At 35.5% G+C, this 24589-nt stretch overlaps 1 protein-coding gene across 1 annotated transcript in view; it reads left to right on the top strand.

Moving 5' to 3' along the window:
• Positions 1-24589, top strand: part of LOC145666329 (cytochrome P450 4C1-like) — an 89166-nt gene that overhangs the window by 5632 nt on the left and 58945 nt on the right. The window contains exon 2 of the mRNA XM_081733437.1: positions 461-647. Within this exon, the coding sequence (XP_081589563.1) occupies positions 461-647 (187 nt within the window). The remainder of the gene's footprint in view (positions 1-460; positions 648-24589) is intronic.

Here is a 24589-nt window from a genome sequence, read left to right as displayed (position 1 = left end):
ACAGAATATTCTTTATCACCCTACTTCATTGGGCCTAAACCATTTAGTCCACTTACTATGGCGACCAGGAACGTCATTTGAGAAGGATAGGGGTGTGATTGCCTCCTCTGGGTTTGAGAAACAAGTGCTTTTTAATAAATACTAATATACTAATAAAAACATAAAACATGACATTCTTATGTCTGTGGACAACCTTGCCCCTCCCCCTTGGCAAAATTTGAAATAATGCTATTGATGGCTTCTCAGTTTACTGTGTATAGGTAATTATTTAAGTTTCATTGGTGCACACAATCCTTCCCACTCACGACAATAGAAAAAAGTTCATTTAGGTTCATTGATATTTAAGATACAGGTACTTCTCCCTAAAAAGTTACACATTTTTCTCTGACCCATAATGAAGCTTACTTGCAATTCGTAATTTTTATGAGATAATAATACATTGTATTTTCCTTATTTTCAGAAAGCAATGGCTTCAATAATACCGCAATTACTATCTGTTATTTGGTATGCTTGCATTGCGGCTGTTGGATTGATCTTTTTGTACTACTTGAAACTCTACATAAGGACAGTGTTGTTAATTATGAAGCTACCTGGACCACCAGCACTTCCTCTAATAGGGAACTGCCTTCTGTTCCTGGAGCTAGACAGTAAGTACATTGCTTCTCACGAAATATATATATCAATATTTTAAGAAAAATGAGGATAAATTTTGATTTAAGACATTGTATTAGAGGTTGACATCTCGCTCACATCTAGGATCTCATCATTTCTTATTGAACGGTTAAGGAAAGCTGAAGTCTGACAGATATCTGCACGGAGTGTAAACAAAATAAAGAGAAGGGTTGATCACTAATCACAGCAATATTATTTTACGTTGTCTTTTGATAACCAAGGTCACCGACCGCAGTTACCTGTAGTCAAATCAATTGTTAAATCTTCCCTCTTCCGTGAAATATTTCAAATACTATTTGTTTTGTTATTTTGAAATCATACATTACAAATCACCTTGTCATATTATTACAATTATGAATTATGAAGTGTTAAACTTCTAAGCTTGTCGCTAGAACTGCTGCCTCTATTGTTGTAGAGCCTTGGGAACAGCGCCTTCAACCCATCACATGTTTTGCCCATCTGCAAACATGTGCTTCCTTTAATCTTACGGTAGTCATTAGGGTCTCTAAGTCAGCTGATATCAATAGTAGACTATTTGTGTGTTTGCAGAACTGCCTCCTACACTTGGATATTATGGACCTTATGCAGAGTCGTTTTGACTTATGATTAGCGTCACACTAAAGGCCTGACTACTGCAGGAAACATATGTTAGTCGAACTCTTTAGTATGGCACTAATTACTCACAAGTAAACCTTACGTTTGGGTGAATCGAGTTGCTGACTGAGACACATATGAGAAAGTAGTACTAAATGTGGTCAGTATTTCAGTGAAGTTGTAGGTGCGAAGCTCCAGGGGTTTAGGAGATACAGCTACCAGAACATCAAATGGAAGTACAGAATAGTCTTCATACAGTTGGAGGTAAAAGCCCTGTAAGACCTCTTGTAACGACAAAAGGTGAATAACAAATATATGGGTACATATTAGGACTAGGGGGAAGTCATATAGTAAGGATATATCTGACGGCGGCCATCTTGAAATCCGCCATTTTGAATTAAGGTTAAGTTTTTAAAATAGGAATAGAGTCATGTGATACATGATTTAAGGCGCAAATCTAATCAGAAGAACAATGGTGACGTTAATTTTGATTTACACGCAATTGGTAAAAAGTTACAGGGAAATTAAATATTGTTGCAACGAGAAATAGATGTGAACAAGATACAAGAAAAACAACAAAATGGCGTGCAAGTACAGCATCAAACAACTAACATTGTAACGTCACCATTGTATTTCTGATTAACTTCTAGCCCGAAGTCATCTATTGCATAACTCTATTCCCATTTAATTTTGTGCTGGTTAATGATTAAGCAAAAATGGTTATACCGTTGGATTTATGGTAAAATTTGCTATTAATAAGGTGTCACTGTTATGCGTTTTGTTTAAAACTTTTGTCTGATTCAAAATGGCGGATTTGAACATGAAAGTTTGATGACATTACCAAGTTTCCTCCCCCCTCTAGAAAGCGAAAGGGAACGAGGTTCCTGGAAAGTGTTCAGAAATGAATTTCCCTCTTTCTTCCCTTTCAATTACCACACTGCTGTTTGCCATGGACCTAATTACCATGAATTTCAATTAAATTATCATAGTATAATTATTTCCTTGATGAATTATCGATACTTTTCAGTGGAAAAAAAGGATGAAATTTGAAAGTCCCAAACCAAGGTAAGTAGACCAACGTAAAGGGAAAAAAAGAGTAAAATTTTCCATATAATTATGTGTACAATCCAAACTTAAACTTTCCATACCTAATATTTATCCACCTGCTTTTTATTTAATTATTATCATTAACACAAAATTTACAAGGTGGGGTAAAGGACTAATACATATGCTGCAACAATATTTAATTTCCCTGTAACTTTTTACCAATTGCGTGTAAATCAAAACTAATGTCACCATTGTTCTTCTAATTAAATTTGAGCCTTAAATCATGTATCACATGACCCTATTCTTATTTTAAAAACTTAACCTTAATTCAAAATGGCGGATTTTAAAATGGCCGCCGTCAGGTATACCCTTACTATATGACTTCCACTAGCCCCAATATGTACCCATATATTTGTTATTCACCTTTTGTCGTTACAAGAGGTCTTACAGGGCTTTTACCTCCAACTGTATGAAGACTATTCTGTACTTCCATTTGATGTTCTGGTAGCTGTATCTCCTAAACCCCTGGAGCTTCGCACCTACAACTTCACTGAAATACTGACCACATTTAGTACTACTTTCTCATATGTGTCTCAGTCAGCAACTCGATTCACCCAAACGTAAGGTTTACTTGTCAGAACGACTCTGTATAAGGCTGTATGTTGTTTGCTTTAAGTTGTTTATTTATTTATTTATTTTAAAAAAACGTTAGTTTCATTTTTAATGGAACTGTAAGAAAAACAGAAACACTTTCTGTTTTGGTATCTGAAATCTGTGATGCTCCATATCTCAAGAACGGTGAAATTTCTATATACTAATTTTCAGCTGATGGGCCACCAATGGCCAATATTGTTCCATGCTTGCCTTCCTAATTCTTATATCGTCCTCCTATGGATTTTCATACTCAACTCCAAAATATCCACATTATCATTAGCAGGAAATCATTCTTTAGGAATACAGGCAACGAAATACTTTAAAAATTGCTGCTCTCAGCGTATATGCTTCAGCATGCTTAACGGTAGGAAGTTCGGAGCATATGTCCCTTTGGACGTCCAATATTCCTAAATTCTTTATCGAAAGCAAGAAGAGTTGGCTCATTGATCCCATTAGAGTTACTCTCCTTCTACTATCGGAGATCCATGTTTTATGTTCTGAGCAACATTTTCTTTTCGCACCACCTCATTAACGGCAGTGATAAGAAGTTTCGAAATTGCAACCTCATTTCAGGTGTTGAGGTTAAGATTATGCAGCTGTCGTGAGACTATGTTTAATAAAGATCGTTCCCGAAGCTACTGACTTTTGCAAAATTGTACCTTATTAGCTATAATCTTTTTGTGTGACAATCCTCTTCATTGTTCGCTGTTCTGTTTCACGTAGTTTTGATTCATCTTCTATATTCCTAGCCGGGGCTGGTGGCATGGTCCTGTAATCTTGGAGACGATATATTATGGTGGGGAATGGATTATACTGTAAAGATTGATCTTACATTAAGGTCTGTACAATCACCAATTGTATCTGATTTAAGCCCCGATTTTGGTTTGGAGCCCACGGTAACAGTAGTCCTTCATAACCTCGATGTTCTACGAGTACACAAAATAAAAATTCAAACTCTCCATATTTATCTTCCCTGTTGAAATCTTGCCACGAGTTTTGTATTTCGTCATCATCATTTTGGACAGTGTTTCTCTTAACACACTAATATTTTGGATATATTTACTCCAACTACCGCACGCTCATAATTTACCTTCTTTGAAAATCAGACAGATGTTTCATTTTGCAACATTAACATCTGGCCTACTGAACATAAAATACATCCTACACCGTCCCCCTATCACCCAACACAGCACTAACACATGGGAGTCGTAATGCACGAATGTTCAATAATTCTATTTTACAAATATTACGTGTTGTAATACATCATATTTCCAATCGACTTTAGAAAAAGGAGATTCTCAATTAGATCTGTTTAAATACAAGTTGTGAGTATGTTCATACATAACGTCGACATACCTTCTTCGTGGCCAAGCGGTTAGCATACGCGCCTTGGGCGCAGGAGACCCGGGTTCGATTCTCGGTGAAGCTCATGTTGTATGGATTCCACGTTAACCATTAAGTACACGTCTCATATAGACTAGGTGCTAATTATGCTAAAATCAACTCAACTCAATAACTTTGATATAAGTGCACTGATTTTGGTATTTTTTTAAAAGAAATATTATATGTCCCTGGTAGTCACATACAAATGTAATCGAAATACAATTATGGCCTTTGTTGCTAGACCATAAAATATCTAATCGGGAACAGTGTGAAATATCATAATTGTGTCTATGATCATTTTGACAAATATGCACCTGTGTCTATGATCATTTTGACAAATATGCACCAATTGGTTTGTAGTCGGTTCATGTTGATTTTTGTCTAAAAAGTTCTTATTTTAGTAGTCATCAGTATAACATTGATATAACTTGATTAGAATTACTTAATAAAGAAAATTCATTCTTATGTGTTTTATCCAACCATAAAGAATGAGCACTTTCATGATTTTTAGGTCAAATATTTGACAACTATTTCGTTTGAATTCAGTGTGATATTTATTAAACAATATAATAAATATTATGAAATTGCAAGTAAGGAGCATTACACTCGGTGAGACTTATTGATTGCATGAGAATGCATACATTACAATATTTCTTTGTGATCCAAATCAGTGAAGCAAACTCACAATAATTGTCTGTGACATATAAACAGGACATTGACCTTATATGGAATAACTTTTACTTTTTATCTTGCGATATAATTTACTTTCAAATTATACTAAGAAGGTGGACGTTTCCGATTATAAACAACACTTCGGTAGGAGGGAAGATAAACGGGCCCTCGGATTTTCGGTTCAAAATTGATCACAACCTCTTCCTTAGGTCCCAAATAGTGTTTCCTGAAAATTTCAGACCGCGGAAACTTAAGGAAGGTGCCCAAAATTACTATAAAATTTAACAGATATGGGCAGGGAAGATAAACTGGCCCTCGGATTTTCGGTTCAAAATTGATCACAACGTCTTCCTTAGGTCCCAAATAGTGTTTCCTGAAAATTTCAGACCGCGGAAACTTAAGGAAGGTGCCCAAAATTACTATAGAATTTACCAGATATGGGCAGGGAAGATAAAAGAGCCCTCGGATTTTCGGTTCAAAATTGATCACAATGTCTTCCTTAGGTCCCAAATAGTGTTTCCTGAAACTTTCAGAGCGCGGAAGCTTCAGAAAGGTGCCTAAAATTACTATAGAATTTACCAGATATGGGCAGGGAAGATAAACGGGACTTCGGATTTTCGGTTATTTTTTGGTTGCGTGGGAACTCCATTCATTTTCGCTCTTGTCGCGCCAGGGTCCATCTGACCAACTTTTCTTTTTTCTTCCTTTTTCCTCATAGACAAAGAATAAATCGTCTGTCCAACAAGAAGGAAACAAACGTACTGCAATTAGCTTTAGGTTTTTCACTTTTTTGTGTATAACAAACAATATAATAAAGATTACTTTTGTTGAAACTACATGGTACTGTACTGTATAACATTATGGAATCTCTAAGTCGTTACAATATATCTATTTCATGTCGAGTGCGTTCAGTAAGCAATCTGATCTTTTTCTTTTTTTTTAAGTTTCCGCGGTCTGCAATTTTCAGGAAACCCCATTTGAGACCTAAGGAAGACGTTGTGTCAGTTTTGATTCAAAAATCCCTGGGTCAGTTTATCTACCCTGCCCATATCAGGTAAATTCTGTAGTAATTCTGGGCATTTTTTGAAGTTTTCGCGGCCTAAATTTTTCATGAAACACTATTTGGGACCTAAGGAAGACATTGTGATCAATTTTGAACCGAAAATCCGAGGGCCCGTTTATCTTCCCTGCCCATATCTGGTAAATTCTATAGTAATTTTGGGCACCTTTCTGAAGTTTCCGCGGTCTGAAATTTTCAGGAAACACTATTTGGGACCTAAGGAAGACGTTGTGATCAATTTTGAACCGAAAATCCGAGGGCCCGTTTATCTTCCCTGCCCATATCTGTTAAATTTTATAGTAATTTTGGGCACCTTCCTTAAGTTTCCGCGGTCTGAAATTTTCAGGAAACACTATTTGGGACCTAAGGAAGAGATTGCGATCAATTTTGAACCGAAAATCCGAGGGCCCGTTTATCTTCCCTCCTACCAAAACCTTAAGCTCAAAATACAGTATCAAAGAGTGATATTTATTCCCTGATTTATAAAGTTAAATAATATATATATATATATATATATATATATATATATATATATATATATATATATATATATATATTTCAGATCTCCGTTTAATTTAAAGTGAAGAACTAATATTTTGCATTCATCACTATTATAGGTATTTCGACATCACTGTTAGATAATTTACCATAAATCAAGAGGCTTCCATGTTTCATAGTCACAAAGAAGTATAAAGGAAGGCATTACAAAATTCTTGCTCCTAGTAGGGATTTCAGGGTGTTGCCCGGCGAAGAAATTTCCCTCTGAGCTACAAAATCCCTCCGTGGCAATCGTGCTCAACTTGAGTTACTAGTATTTTTATAGCTACTTTCACCCTACGTTAATTAAAATGCCCTTTCCCATGGAGAAATTCTTCTTTTGTTTGCTCCATCGCATTTAATTTGATCTTCTGCCAATTAAAATTATTATCTAAGGACAAATTGAAACGAGAAAGATCAAACAATTTGTTTTGGGATATATAAAATTAAAATGAAATCCATACTCTTAAAGCGGGATAGTTGGAATAACCAGAAATATGATTGAAAGGAACAGTATGGCTCCAGCAATACTTATAGCTGGGATGACAATATTATATAGTTAAAAATATAGCTGGATCAACAAAATGTATTGTTGTCGCAATAAGTTTTATGATGGTAACAATTATATCAATTATTGTATTTGTAATTATAAAATCTCGTGATGGTCTTGGTATTTCCAATTTAGTGGTAGTTTTATAGTTACAAGTACCATAGTTGACATTGTTGTTACCATAATACAAATAACTGCAGCAGTAATACATTTTGTTGGTGCAGCTACATTTTTAACCATATAATATTGCCCTTCCGGCTATATACAGTATATTGCTCGAGCCATAATGTTGCATTCAACATAGTTCTGATCAGTGTGCGAAATAGAGAATTTATATTGGGGGGGGGGGGAATAAAATTAGGTCAACTTGACGTAGAGTCTGAAGGTGCAGTAATTCAAAATGAGACAATAATGCCTTACTCCTCCCACACACACATAAATATGATACGACATCTGTAATAAATAAGAAATTTATTAATTCAATAAATATACCGACAATAACTATGTATATATTGTTTGGCATGCGTACACCACACATAATATTTCTGAACGTGTTTAAATGTTGTACTCACTCTTGTACTCGTAGCTCTCTAGGGTTTATTTACTTAATAATACGACCCGAGCAATAGCCATAATTACAAGCATATGTTAATTTTTCCGCTCATATTGAAATCTTCTACTTAGCGTTATTACACATAGCCTTGCAAAAGAAAGGTTACTTCAGTGTTATGAAAACCACTAAAATTATCAGTTAAACCGGGCTTACTTAAGTAAAGATCTACGTATTAGCCTATCATACGAGAAATGGATTGTTGCTGGTCCCGATTTCTGGCATCAAGGTCAAATCGAAAGCCAAATATTTAAAAACTCAATTCGAATTTCGAGCTTGCACTTCTACTTCTCGCTAATGCTGCGCTCTCCATTTTTTTAAAATATCGATTCCATGACGGAGCTCAGGAAATCAATTATAATTACTTTACTGTTGTGTTACAGTTGAGTTGATTCACTATATGCTACGTTATCAAATGAAGTATAAATATTACATTGAAGTTTTCCAGACAGCATTATTGGCGTGGACAGAAAACTGTACAGCGAAAAGAAAGATTGGAAGTGAAGGGTTAAGTTTAAAAAGCCCGCTCCAGTTAATGCGTTTGTACAGACACGGACAATGACTGACACAGAGAATCAATCGTATTAGCAAATGCTGAAACAAATCTTATGTGCTTACTCACCTTCACTAACATGTCTGCTCACTACGGACGCATCACCAGCATGTACGTTACCATATAGCCACGAGAGAATATATAACTCAAATTTTGAGTACACTTTCAGAAGTTCATTTCCGTAAGCTCTAAAAGGCAATAATAGTCCACTTATGTTCTATTAAGTCTACTTGTTCTATTTATTGGATATTACGTATATTATGCAAACTTGCAAACTAAAAAATGAAATATAACAAATAATAAAACAAAATGGTAATCGATACAGATGTAGAGGATGGATATGACATGCTCGAGTATGATGGAAGAAGCTATTTGTTTACTTCTTGGAAACCGCTAAGAGCATTTATAAATCCATATGCTACTTTCTTATGCGCAATTAGTACATTTAAATTCACGAACGACGACGAACGGAAGGGTATGAGGATACTGTTGCAAGTAACAACTTAGTCATAATAATATAGTTGAACTAAGCAGCGGTGAAAATAGTGGGGAAATTAGAAAAGACCGAAACTGAATAGTTTACATCGCTCATTTCGAAATATGGCTAGCAGATTAAACTTACAAGAAATGACAAAAATCAGTGAAATTTGTCGTTATACTAAGCATGGTTTGGGAACGGAGGAAAGCGAGCATCCCCGGTGAGGATACTTCAGTTGATTTCTTTGGGGGGGAACAAAATGTGATTCAGGGGGAAAATCCCCTTCATCCCCCCGGTAATTCGCACCCTGTTTCTGATTGTTTCAACTATACCGTTTTTTAGAGTGCTTAGTTTTGCATCTCATAGTTGCACTTTTTAGGCCAATGGTTCCCAACCTTGATTACCTGGCACCAGGCCCGTATCCAGGGAAGTCTAGTGGGCCGTCCCCCTAAAATTTTCACGGTAGGCTTGCAAATGAACTATAATATGGTTGGATCGGGCCCCTTAACTTCTACTGGCCGCCCCTACAGTTTTGGGCTGTCTACCGTCCTGCCTGGCACCTACCTTCGTAAATCCTTCTTACGCCCCTTCCTTCCCATTATTAAGACAAAATGTCAAAACACGTAAAGCCGGTTAATTATGCTAAAGCCAAATTGTAAATGATCATTACAAGTGGTCGTTTACTCATAACTTTACGATTTATTTATATCAGTAGCTTGGAACCCCATTCCTTGCTTTTCATGGCTTGCAGGTTGGAAACCATTGCTTTAGGTTTAAGTTCGAACATTTGTGGTTTGTGCTATGATTCAATACCGAGATTGTGAAGGAAGGAATATATGCCTAATATTAACATTGGCTCTGAACCATCGGCGCAAATCTGTCTTCAACATTGGGGCGGGTATGACCGTTCCATTTTTTTTTTAAGCGATGCTCAAAATATTTATGAAGTTGAAAAACAGTGCTGTGGAGGATCAGGGAGCAGAGTTGTCTTCAATTTTGGGAGTCGGGCAGATTTGAGGTTTATTCTTGGGGGGGGGGGGGAATGATACTGTAGATGAATCTGAGGTGAGCTTATTGTATATTATATATCAGGCGATGTAGATGAAGAACAAAAAATGAAACAAGCCAAGGAACATCAATTTCATCTCACTTTCTTTTGTAGCAGTCGGTTACAAATAATCATATTTTTCCCCAAAAAACATATTTCAGATCGAATTATTGGAGTCAGTCCCCTCCAGTTCCAAAATTGAGGGGGACATGTCCAGGGTTGGGTAATTACGCGTAAAAAAAGGTTTTCTACGTGACGTGTAAAATACGCGTAATTTACGTAAAATACGTAAAGTACGTAAAAAATTAGAAACAGGTCTACAAATTAAAAGAAAACGTTCTACACGCTGAGCTTTAAAAAAATCTTCCTAAAATTGTATGGAATCTAGCTGGATTTTGCAAAACTTAATCCGTAGGCATAAACTGGGAATTTTGTATTGGCTTTGTAAAGTAGCATTGTATAATACGGTTTGCACGCGTGACTGTTCAAAACCCATTTCATCATTTTTCATGTTTTAAACCCTCTGTAATCGAGAAAAGTTTTATGCCAGAGAAGCCATGGAATAAACTATTGTGCAATGTAACAACAATGGTAAGCCTTCGTGGTCTCCATTTGTGAAGACTTTCTGCAATGTCTGAGAAAAGCATCACGAACAAGTAGAGGAGTTTCTGTTGGAAAACCTCGGCTCTTCAGGAATAACTAGCTACCAGCAATATCGGGGAAAATGTGGAAATTTTGAAGATGGGAATTACAACACCACGCACATTCTGGTATTTCGCTACTCGGTAACATAAGGAGTTGTCGGAATTTGCTATGAAGTTACTGAACATCCTAGCATCTTCAGCGCAAATTGAAAGACTTTTTCTCAAATTGGTCCTTTGTCCATAACGTCACAAGAAACCGGCTCAGCTTCGAACGTTCGAAGAAACTACTTCAAATATACTACACCCTCAAATTACAAGACCACTCAAGTTATGAATATTAGTGTGATTAAGAGTATTGTGTTCGAATTGTACTAAACTATAATTGAAATGGCATGTAACTTTTTTTTTTTTTTTTTTTTTTTTTTTTAGAATTAAAATAATGGCCAAGTTTTAAATGAAATGATATACGCAGTTTCATTGGAACCAAGTGAAATATATTCAGTATTCGAACTAGGAAGAAAGACAAATTGTTTCTTAAAAAAAAAAAAAAAATAAAAATAAAAAAAAAATGAAGAAACAAGTAGTTCAATATTCTGTTGAGTATTTTCTTCAGTTTTGTCTATTTATTATGAGCATGAAAAATGTCTACATTAAATGTTCAAATGATAGTCAAGTGCTAAGGGAAGTAATATATTTAGTGTTGTTGTTGGACTTGGAAGAAAAGAGCAAAATAAATGAGTTCATTCCGAAAAATTTAGTGTAATGTTCTGTTGGGTGCTTTTATATTTTTTCAGTTGTGTGTGTTTAAAATGAGAATCTAATAACTTTTACATCGAAAATTCAATATGTCCCGGTGCTAAGTGAAGTGGTATATATAGTATCGTTCAGACGTGGAAGGAAAACAAATCAGTTTATTCTAAAATTTCATTATTTCAATATTCTGATCAGTACTTTTCGTATCAGTTATGTGTGTGATAGTGTGTAATATGAAGGTGAAATGAGCCTAACAGTCAATCTCTCTTTTTTTTTTTTTTTTTTTTTTTTTATAGAAGTTTCAAAGTATACTGAAATGTTTCGAGTTTTATATTAAAAGCTGCAAAGGTATAACAATAAATTGTTATAATCAAAAGGTTACTTGATACTTTCAAACATATCCGAACCAACACATATTTTTAATGTGTGTGCTTATATGTTGGGTGGTTGTGCTTGGGTGTGCGCTAATAGGTGGAAAGTAGTAGTGGGCCGGCGAGGGGCTATCCAAAATTATCTTTTATTACTATGATTTGGCATGAAATCATTACTTTAAATATAATGTTTAGAAGATAATAATGTTTTAATGCTTAAATAAGAAAACTAAGCTTACAATATAACCGACTATTCAAAATGATCTTAGTTTTAATGAAAGAAATATAGTTTTCTACGTCTGCGTAAAAAACTGGTTTTCTACATGACGTATATTACTAGTAAATTACGCGTAATTTACGTAAAATACGTAACAAGAAAATTACCTTGCCAACCCTGGACATGTCGCCCTCATACCCCAGGGATTTGCGCCAGTGCTCTGAACTATGATCTTAGCTTGAATCCAATGCATTTGGCCAATGCATATACCATTAGAGATTTAAAGGCCTAAAATGCTTTTAAAAAACGAAGTTTTTTCCTTGGTTTTTTTGCCTAGGAAATTTTGGTCTGTTTTAAATATTTCAATTTTAATGGGGATATAACAGTAAGTACGTTTCACTTTTGCTATCCTGTTTTAACACGAAAAAAGCCTGTAATTCCTGAAATTTGAAGAGAAATTTCTAAAAAGAAGAAAAAAGATTCAAAGAAAAATCGATACGGCGAAGGAAAAAGTGAGCTTTTTAGTTATCATTGAAATGTTTATAGAGCTATTAGATTAACGTTCAATAGTGTTAGCAATAACTTATCTGACTGATTGATTGGTTGAGGTTTAATATACCTAATCTGAAAATGAAGTAGATTTCGAGGGAAAAATTATCATTTAGAATTTATAAATAAACTGAAAGTTCATTATAACCGACACTTTTTAAGCCGCTAAAATGCGAGAGGGAGAACGTTTAAAGTGTATCTATAAGTTACTTACTTCAAAAGTTTTGACATGATACTAATGCGGGGTGCAAAATTTCAAGGTCAGACGCACTCGCCAATCAAAAATAATGGTCGCCAGTATCTCTCACGTACGTAGAAATTATGAGACAGCGTTGCCACAGTTCTATCTCTGGAGTGGGCTGAAAAATAGTACCAAATTGAAACAAAAAGGGCTGAATTCATTATACCAGTGAAATAATAACCCTATAACACGAAACTAAAAGAGGTGATGTTCTAAAACACTCCCACCCCCCTCTTCCAAGGAAGCAAATCAAGAAAATGTTCTTTTTAAAAATTACTTTTTAAAAACATCCAAATAAGAACCCGAACAACCTTGGAAGTAGATGAAACTTTTCTCGTACGTAGGAAGTATAACAGAGGTCGCAAATTAAAAGGGAAAACAGTTATCATCTTCGGTATGTATTGTAACGAAACCAAACGCTCCTCTATTTTAAAGTGGCCAATAAACCAAAAAAGTATTATAGCCATATATGAAAAAATATGAAACTAGGAACAAATCAATCATCTCCGAGTTCATATGTAAACAGTACGTTATAATAAAATATTAAAACATAAATTATTGCACCTTATTCTTGCTTATTTCAAGACCAAAGAAGGATAATAGACTGTATGAAGAATATAAGATAAGTTAACTGACATTTCTAAAAAATGTAATTAAAACCGGTTCCGGGTCCTAGAACCTTTCATGAAAGACGTCAAAAGAAAGAGATGTAGGGAAAGTCTTACTGACACTTTAGAAAATGTGTCATGTATTTTGTTACATGGTGCTGAATTGGGTAGAATTGTACCAAATTTTTCATAAAAGGGGCTGAAAATGCCAGCGTGGTACCAACGGACGATGACAAAAAGGGCTGAATTTTGTACAATTGTACCAAGTATGGCAACAGTGTAATGAGAGGTCCCATCCCGCCTACGGCCTTTATTTACCACTGACATCGTGACGTGATTGGTTGATCTGTTCTAGGCACTGGACTGTCCCCCCCCCCAGCTGTTCTAGCTTCAAACAGCGGGATAAACGATCTCTTGCGTTGACGAGCCAAGAAGCAAAGCATTTCGATTGAGGATGGGAAACGAGGGGCGAATTACAATGTTGTTAATTACATTCTGTGTTTTCTCCCACTCAGTTACAATTATTTTGTGCGAAACAGAAACTGCACATCCCTGTGAGTTTAGGCAGAAACCATTCCTACTGAACACTGGTCGCCAGCTCTAAATTTCTACTCTATACTACATATCATAGTATAGGCTGTTCCCCACTACCCTACCTCGCCTTCAAGATAAGAGGCTTACAGCAGAAGTACGCCATTAGTCCTGATTCTTTAGGCTAAAGAGGAGCCCTGGAAATACAATCATGATGAGAAAAAAAGATGAGATGAAAAAGGTAGGAAATAGGAAAACTCCTGAGAAAACCCATAAACATAATGCTGTTCGCCACAAACGCATATGGCCTGGAATCGAACTAGATAGTCCTTTATACAGAGTTGAGCTATCTGTAAAGGGGCCTTTCTTCTTCCTTTTTTTTCGAACTCAAATCCTTTTTTAGCATTGTTATTTGGATGTAGATCTATAACGTTAAAGTGCTGTGAAACGTTTGTACTTGCAGCTGGCCTCGAACCTGAAAGAAGAGCAAGCTCTCAGACACGACACTGTTGAAAGGAAAATGAGAAGAGCATTTATTATTATTATTATTATTATTATTATTATTATTATTATTATTATTATTATTATTGAATGTAGGAGATACATATTTCTAGTTAAATCCGAAGTTCAGAAAGTATGTGTTCTTTCATACACATACTTCATGCATGCATATATCATGCCAAAAGGTTGTATCAAGTACGGCATTTTGAAATACTATTCTCTGACAAAGGAATTCAGTATGTGTGTTTTGAGGCTAAATTTACGAGTGCACTCTCTCTCTCTCTCTCTCTCTCTCTCTCTCTCTCTCTCTCTCTCTCTCTCTCTCTCTATATATATATATATATATATATATATATATATATATATATATATATATATATATATATATATATATATATATATATATATATATATATATATATGAAGAAGTTGAGGAGAAGCAGTTCGAGTTCAGAACAGGTAAGGGCACAAGAGATGCTATTGGGTTATTAAGGGAAATCGGTGGAAGATTTATTGAAAAGGGAAAGAGGTGTATGTTGTATTTATTGATCTAGAAAAGGCTTTTGACCGAGTGAATTGGGAATTGTTGTTGGGAGTTCTAAAGAAGATAGGGTTGGGATGGAAAGATCGAAGACTCATAAGAAACTTATACATGAGCCAACAAGTAAGTGTTAGGATATAAGAAGAACTGACGGAAGAGAGTGCAATTGGAAGGGGAGTTCGACAAGGATGCTGCCTCTCGCCAACACTATTTAATGTCTATCTAGAAGAGATAGTGAAAAAGAGTTTACATGATGATAACGGCATTTCGGTAGAAAGTAGAATGATTAGATGCATAAGATTTCCAGACGATATGGAAATCAGAATGTGAAAAGGAAATCAATAAAATAAATCATAAACCTGAGGACGGGCTTTGAAGAATATGAGATGAAAATAAAAGTTAGAAAGACAAAAGCCATGGTGATTGGAACGAAAAGGTCTGTGTCAAATATAAAAGTGGAAGGGGAGAAAATAGAACAAGTGAATAGTTTTCGATATCTGGGTAGTATTCTTAATAATGACATAAAGTACGAAGTGAAATAAAAGCAAGAATAGGAATGGCGAAAGAATCCTTTAGGAGGAAGAAAAGTCTGTTTTATGGGACCTTGAATAAAGAGTTGAGAAAAAGACTCATAAAATGCCTCGTGTGCAGTGTTGTACTGTATGGGGCGGAAACGTGGACATTACGTAAAAGTGATGAAAAACGATTGGAAGCCTTTGAAATGTGGGTGTGGAGAAGAATGGAGAGAATTAATTGGGTCGTGTGGAAAACGAACGAGAGCGTATTAGAAATGGTGGGGGAAGAAATAATACTTTTAGATATTGTTAAGAAGAGGAAGAGAAACTGGTTGGGACATCGCCTAAGAAGAAACTGTATCATGAGAGATGTCCTAGAAGTTATGGTGGCGAGAAAGAGAGGGAGGGGGCGGAGGAGACTACAATTAATGGATGATATAAAAATAGAAATTTCATACGTGAAGACGAAGAGGTTAGCGCAGGACCGTGGAGCATGGAAGCTTCTCAGCTGCTGCAAGCAGGGCCTAAAATTCAACGAAATCACAGCTCCACACTGGTAAAAATTTTATATAGTATAGAAAAACTTTAGTCAGCATTTGTTTTGACATATAATCAGTGTTCTGTCCAGTCCAGTACATCATGTTTACCTGCGATCCAAAATAATAATAATAATAATAATAATAATAATAATAATAATAATAATAATAATAATAATAATAATAATAATAATAATAATAATAATTATTATTATTATTATTATTATTATTATTATTATTATTATTATTATTATTATTATTATTATTATTATGTAGGAAAATTTTGGCGAATTTAATTGTATTGTATTAAACCATAAAATACAGGAAACAAACCGGTAAGAAAAATAGTCACACTGGAAGAAAAGTCACTTTCTTACATAAGAATTTCACTGTCATTTTTCCGTGATCATCACGGTGTCTTAGTCTGTTTTCTGCCGAGGCAAATACACCGTTATACCAGGGCTGTTCCTTTGACTTCCTACCAACTTCAAAACGCCTTTCCTTTCTGGCCAGCCATTTCATAACAGCAGGGGTTGGGTTAAAATCTTCCAACGGACTCATATTTATATTAACGTGAAGGTAATTTTTCACAGTAGTGGGAGCCAAAGGGAGTCTGCTATCTATTTTCAATATGTTGTAGTCACTTATAAGTCTTTCAAAATCGAAAGAAAATGGTTTCGAAGCAACAACTCGGGCTAGACTTGTTGACAGAGCATGAAATGACTGATTTCCACAGATTTTCATGAGAAGGCTTTTAGCGTCCAGACCTTTCAACATACTTCACGATGATGCATCTCTATAATGCATTGCGAACTGCAAAAGATCTGTATCAGGACAAATAACTTTGTGGCGACTTAGGAATGGGTTTTCAGATGTGACAGGTATTATATATATATATATATATATATATATATATATATATATATATATATATATATATATATATATATATATATATATATATATATATATATATTTGTGATTGTATATTGTACAGTCAAAAATTCAGATTTTTAACTGTTTATCATATATATTTTAGTAATTTTGCACTTATTGTGTTTTTGCACTCACATTGACATGTTGTTTTCAGCCTGTAAAAACACAGTAAGTGGCATTTCTTGAAGTAAAACCATTAAAAAAACACGTAACAATATTTAGCAACACTTGTAAACTCAACATGGGCCTATAATTTTGAAAAAAAAAATGAAATATATAAAATAGGTTCATAATAGCAATAAGGGGTGGTCTAGTCTACAGCATTCTACTTACTCCCAATTATCACTGTAACATACACAAAACGATGGAAAGTAATGACGAAGAAACAGAAACAGATGTTACGTTTCTTATATTAGTAGGCGTACCTATTTTCAGGGATCACTCCACGTGGGGCGTCGTTTTCCGCACTTAACATCGCCGGGACGCCGTCCCTCACCTTACCCGCACTTAAAATTTCCGCGTTAATATGCAAAAAGAATAAAAATAATCCGAGTTGGTGAAGTACTTCTCCACTGACAAGACCATGTACTCTTTTCCCCAACATGCCCAACTTGGCTCAAATTTACTGCGTTATAGGCTACTACCTTCTGTACCTGTTCATACTGCTAACTGTGAGCGCGATTTCTCAAAACCGGGTAATATTTAGTCAGTAGTGGGTGCCCACACTAAGAAATTCCTGGAGGGATCCCTGTATAATTTTACTGAGGCTTTGAATTTCAATGTTCCATATAAACATAAATAGACCTAATATTCAACGCCCAGCAACATGGAAAATTGAATACCCTATGCTGCTTGTAGGCACAAAGTACCGGAAAATCAACTAGATGAGAACCATGTGTCAGGTGTCGTGTCTGCAGGCATAAAGATGAGGAACATTGGCTTACTTTTTGTTTCTTTCCTCTGTTCCTTCCTCTATTCCATTTTCGTTATTGTTTCTAAAGTAATGAAATTACTTTACCGAAGACAACAATGCATAGTCACTAAACAGCGAACACTGATCTATAGACAAAAGACAAGAATTAACCCGGGCCGGCTAGCGAGATTTTTTCCCCATGCAACTTACGAACGGATATTTCCTGTGTTATGATTGCTTGTTGAGAGTCTACGGTGCTTCTGCTAAATTTTTGGCGGTTATTGATGTGTTATCTCTGGTAGTACATATTTCTATAACGGATTCAAAGGATCGTGTAATTTTTATCTACAAAACAACATATTTCATTATATCGGAAAAGTGTAATGTCCTATTAAAACAACAGATAAACGAGCAGTTAGTTGCATATTTTAAAACTATATGAATGCAACCGAAAACGTTTGAAAACTAAATATAGTTAAAAAGTTCCTTCGCCTCAAAATTGACAATGGTTTTCCCTGTCATCTAGGAGACACCTATACGTATTAACTCTGGCTTAATGTCATATACTGGTAGTTATATAGCAGGGACGGCGCCAGAAACGCTTGATGGGGTGGGCGGAAAGAGGCGGACCTAGTTGCTGGGTGGGCGGGCAATGAAAATGAGAACTGGGCAATCAGACATATTTTTTGACAATAATTAAGTTTCAGTTTCTATACGCTTCAGTTAGCGAAGGCTCAGACCGAAATAGGGAAGGAACAAGGATGTGGAAAACAGCTGTCTTGGCCTTATAGAAGGTACAATTCCGGCATTCGCCTGGTGGGACTGAAGAAATGCAGGACTTAGGATGGGCTGCTGGAGTTATATACTCGACCTACCGAATTCCGCGTGGCAGACACACTACCTCTACTTCCAGTTTTTTTTAACAATAATAACGGTGTGTACTATGTAGTCGATGAAGTTCAAGACAGCTTTAACTCCTCTCCCTCCAAGAATGCACATGAATGCATAGAAATAAAAAGAAGGTTCAAACAACACAGACTAACAGATAACACTCTAGCTTGTAACATAAAATACGCAATAAGTAGGTAAAATAAAATAAGATTTTTTTGACGTGATCTCTATATGCAACAGCAAAGACCTATGTTGCTAAAAGAATAGGGAAATTCGAAATCATGATTGTTTGATCGTAGCTTACACAGATATCTTTGAAACTGAAACTTAAGAAAAAAAAACTAAAACAATTAGGCCTATAAATTGGATAAAGAAGTAAATAGCAATTAACAAAACTCCATCATGATCCACAGAAAGAACAATGTATTTTAAACTATGAAGGGCTGATCACATGGTACTAACAAGCTTACAATAAACTTTTATACCTGCACTTTAATGAAGTGCAATGCGTCAATTTTTATGTCCAGCATTGAATGCGTTTACCACATCCTCTACAGCAATATTCATTGCAAGTATTATCTCTGCTAAAAGGACCCAAAGATCGCTTAGGCGACCGTTTGCCATTCGATTTCTTAGATATGTTTTAACCCAAGACACGAGAAAGAACGCTCACATGGTGAACTAGATACAGGAATGGTGACAACAATTAAGGCTAATTTGTGAATTTCATGAAAAGCGATTTTGAACCGATCCATCACTTCAGTAAACTGAAAAACGGAGGATAATTTTGCATTGGTTTTCCTCCTCATAACGTTTCAAAACTTTCGGGAGAACTTTCAGCTCCATCTCTACACTATCGACACTATCTACACACAGTGTTGAATTCAGACATTTTCACCCGGGAGGGAATGTGAGCTCCTCGGGGGGAGCGTTGTTTTTCTGTATTTTTACAAGATAGCAGCATATTTAACAATTCCATTCACATGCACATCTTACCTAATATTGAGACTAATTGCTGATAAATATTCAATGTGAGATTATAATTTAAAAAAACAACAATCGTTTAATTTTATCTACAACATTAAATAGACTGGCAAAAATATTTTAGACTAAACTTTAACTGCTATTTACAGTAGCTATTTTTGTTATTATTTCCTATATTCAGTAGTTACTGTTTGTTACTAATGTATAAGTTTTTAAAAAAAGATTTAAATTAACTCACATATTTTTTGGCCTAAAACAAACATACATAGGAATATCTTAACAACAAGTTATCATTCTTTCTCACACTTCTGATTCTAAATCAAGCATATTAGCCCTGGTTTCTTCACTGCATACACATCAGTTTAGTTTACGAAATCTTCAGTAGATTAGTGCCGTGTCGTGGAAAATCAGCGCTTGGGGCGAGAGTATACGACGGCACCCCCGTACATATGAGTGAGGTCGACAGACCAGCCGCGAAAGATGAGAAAATTTTAAAAAGTAAACCCTGCTCTTCTTTTAATTTGAGCACTTTTTATTACTTTTTTCCTTTCATTTTATATATGTGCACATTCCCACATGTGCGCATGTGTTTCATTCCTCTCTTTTTTCTTTTCTTCTTTTCTTTTTGCACCTCTTACTTCGGCGCCCGTGGCCGTCGCCCCACTTGCCCCTCCCCCATGGCACGGCAGTGAGCAGGATCTTCGTAATCTTCAATAGCAATCTTTCACTTATATATACTATTATATTGATAAATTCTAAATAAATCTCTAACCCGGGAGGGATAAATGCTCCTCCCTGATCCCTCTCAATCGCACCCTTTAACTGACTTATTTTTAGTTAAGGAAAGGTGTGTTTACATTAACAATCGTCAAACACATTTACGTCTGTTACTTCCGATGCGAGAAATGGGATTTAGGCGCTCTATTTCAAATAATGCACGAACTATACATTTTGAAGAACTGAAGTCTGCTGACGTAAGAGATCATATGGAATGATCGAAAGATCTTCCCTATCTTTTCTTTCCAATCTCAATCTGTGCAAGTGCTACCTACTAATATACAATATAGGGAAAGAGTATAGTACCTACTAAAATACAAACCTTTCTTCAACAGTTGACAATTTCATGTTCTGCCAAACTCGGTCATAGCGTTACGAAATACAGGTTTTATTGACTATTTGATATTCTATCTTAGATGTTACATGCTTAATATTTATATAGAATCGGTCTGCGTCATTTATATGTATATTGAGAGATTGGATTTCGTTTGCATGTGCACGAAAAGAAAAGCAAATAATTGAGTGAAGTAATTTCTACATTTTGTGACTGAAATTTTGGAAGTTTCTCCGGGGGGGAATATATTTTCTTCGGGGGGGGGGAGATTCCCCCTGGGCTATTCCCTGAATTCATCCCTGTCTACACATCCATAATGACGTGCAAGTGGTTCAATTTTCTCAAATGAGAAGAAGTGTTCGCTTTTAGGGTGAAGACTGCTTATCCCACATAGAATACCTGTACTTTCCGTAAAACGCCTATTCATTTCTGCAAGTATTCTGTCAAGTACAGGAAGAAATATCCTAAGTCTGTAGTCTTCTTGGAATTGGATATCTTCTTCCTCAACCGATATTTGCTCAGTCATAATATACTGACGTAAACGATGGGGCAGTGATCATGTTCTGGACATTGGACCCGTTAGAGATATACCGTTATTTTCAGCAAGACTCAAAGACTCATTCCAAATATTTTCGAACTCCTCGACTGTGTTTCGAATATCAGTAAAATAATCCACTACACCCTTCGTAACTAAAACAGCACCAGCCAGTGCGCTCTCCTTATTTTGTAGATAATCTGACAATCTTTTCAACTTTCCAAGAAAAAGTGTGAACAAGTTGAGTTGGAACAGAAACTGAAAATTCACTTCACTCAATAGATGTGTTGCTTCAGAAGAGCGACTGCGATTTTCATTACTCATCTCAGCAACTGTTAGAATAACTGCCCTAAACGTTCTCTTCATAGCGATACAAGCTGCAACCTAAGATAAACGGGTAAAAAATATTTCGCTAGTGGTTCAGAAGATACTATAAGAAGTGGTTCAGAAGATACTAGTTGAGATAAATAATACTATATATTTTATACCATAAGAATATACTGCATTAGAAGACGTCATTTTCTGTGTAGTATCACTGACGATACCCCAGCAATATACAAAGGACGCGATGACCAATTAGTGGAAGGTCATTATGATCATGCAGTGTCCTGCCCGAAGGTCGATCTTTGATCCGAAGGTTCCTGTGCAAAGTGAACCTATGATAACTTGCCATAGCCTTGAATGGAACGATGATAACGTTCTAAGAACGGAACCTAGAGTGGGATTCAAATCTCTTGTGTTCCCACTGGGAATCGAATCCGGAACTCCGTTCTCAAATAATTCACAATAACTGTTTGTTTGAGCAACCAGTCTAAAAATATCAACCCTGCCGGCTAAATATCATTCGGACTATGGTGGGTTTGGATTAACGCGAGCAGCCTGTACTGCTAATGGAGAAACAAAATACGGTAATGTGTAATTAAATGAGCTCGAATAAAAGCAAGTCACCTATACTCGTGTCCAATAGAACAAGCTACCAATCATGTTTACACCATTCCAGGGAAAACAATATTAGTAGTTCTAGCCATACTAACTTTATTGGTCCACAACAATTTGCGAATTATCTGGGAATAATGGGGAAATCCCCCTTTAAAACTAGATACACCATGTAAATTTTATTTATTTTTTCCGTGTTTTTTTCTCCTGGAGTAAAAACTGGAATTAGAAAGGAAGATTAACATGGATTGTGACGTCAAATAATGAAATTCAAGGAATAATAAACACATATTCCTCCTATCAGTATATTTGAGGAGGAATGGAGGGAGAAATCTTAGTTTTCTTTCCTAAAAGGAAATTTACAGTAACAACAATACTAATAATGTATAAAACAATAAAAATCACGTATATGTCAATAACTGAAATTCAAGTAGAGATGTTAAGTAACAAAAGTTTTTTTTTTCATGTGTCTGCGGCAATTACAAGTGATTATTTTTACGTTTTTTTTTTTAACCTTACGAAATCGGTTCAAATGGTTTCGTAGTTTACGAGGTGCTGGAATTTAAAGCCCGCATAATTTAAAGGTTAATCACGACTTTTGGCATCATTATATTACTACAAGTATGTCTTAAAATCATTGTTTATTGCAGAGTTAAACAGAGTCCTAGAACCTGTTACATTACAATCGAAAGTAATACCTATTCCTTTTGAAGTACAGGATGTCACCTTCATTACTCTACTTCTGTTGGGGTGGGCGGATGGGTGGGCGAGGCCATCCATCGGGTGGGCGGTCGCCCACCCCCGCCCACCCTTAATGCCGTCCCTGTTATATAGAATTGAGTAACCCATTGCATAATAAATGTATTGAATCAGTAAGACTTAGTTTGACACACTAAACGCGTTTAAATACATAATTCGGGAAAAGTAAGGTACTCACATTAATACCACTCCACACTTTAGGAATTATAGTTCCACACTCCTTTCCTACAGTTCCACAAAGTGTGGAGTACTCCACTCAATTTTAGGCCCTGGCTGCAAGTGACCTGCCAGTAAGAGCAGAATGCCTATGATAATTATATATATATATATATATATATATATATATATATATATATATATATATATATATATATATATATATATATATATATATATATATATATATATATATATATATATATATTACTTGTGATAGAAACAAAGGAAAATTAGTAATCTTAATCAGTCAAAGTAATTGTAAATTTGAGTTATATTTTATGGGGTACAAAACGGAGAAAGTATACATGAGGAGAACGGAGATTTCTTCTTGTTCTTTCTTGTTGGAGTTATACGAGTTTGGGTAAATGAAATAAGCACATGGCCATATAATGACTGCACATATATCGTTAATAAAATATTATTTCGGAAATCAAGACGATTGGATTGAATTGGATGGAAGCTTAGCGTCCCGTTTAGCAACGAGGCTACATGAGACAGGGACCTACAGCTTAACGTGGAATCCGAACCACATGAGCTCCCTCCGGGAATCGGTCTCCCAAAGGCGCATACGCCATCCACATAGCCATGAGGGAGCTCTGCCGTCAAAAGAAGTTATTATTAATGGTGTATGTGCAGAATAGTCATTGCTGATACTGAGTATTTGCTGCCATATATTGCCCAAGTGGACTATTTTAATGCCCATGGAAGTCCGTGATGTACACTCATGTCCAAAATTATTGTCACATACCTATGACTGTCTTCTTGTAAGAATATAATTTGATAATAATTTTGCAGGGTACTTATAATACTGATACTGTGTGTGTAATCGGGAAATGTATATTTGTGGTAAATTTCATAGAAAAAGAATTATAAATACGAAAATTAGAATGAGTAAAACAAAATGTTGCTAAATGAACAAGAAAGTTTTATTTTCGTTTTATTGTTCTTATTTACTGCTCTTTTGGCATGAAATTTGCCACATACATGTCCTTGCCGATTATAACATTATAAGAAATACCGGGCGAATTCGTTACCAAATTATATTCCTAGAACAACATATTTATAGACATTCGAGAATAATTTTGGACATGAGTGCACCTTGATAAAGAATGCGAATATGATAATGACACTTTTTCATATAAACCAAACAACGGATTTAGTTCACATTCAGTTAATCTTAAGGCTTCCCAGAGTAGTTTTCAAAAGAATTGCTAATACGTATTACGTAGACATTCAATAGTTTCTTCCATTATTTAATCGTTAAAGAAAGAAAGAAAGAAAGAAAAAAAGAAACCGATCAAGGTGGTTTTGTTGGACGTTGTGAAGTTATGGTAGATAACCAAACTATTCAGTTTCAATTTTGAAACTGGTACTAAAATAGCTAATTATTTTATCTTTAACACGTTTTTGTAAACTATCTGATTCATGTTAGCTTTGCTG

Source organism: Thermobia domestica, chromosome 1 (assembly GCF_964235325.1).
Source record: "Thermobia domestica chromosome 1, izTheDome1.hap1.1, whole genome shotgun sequence".
NCBI lineage: Eukaryota > Metazoa > Arthropoda > Insecta > Zygentoma > Lepismatidae > Thermobia > Thermobia domestica.
This window is presented reverse-complemented; position numbering and strand designations above follow the sequence as displayed.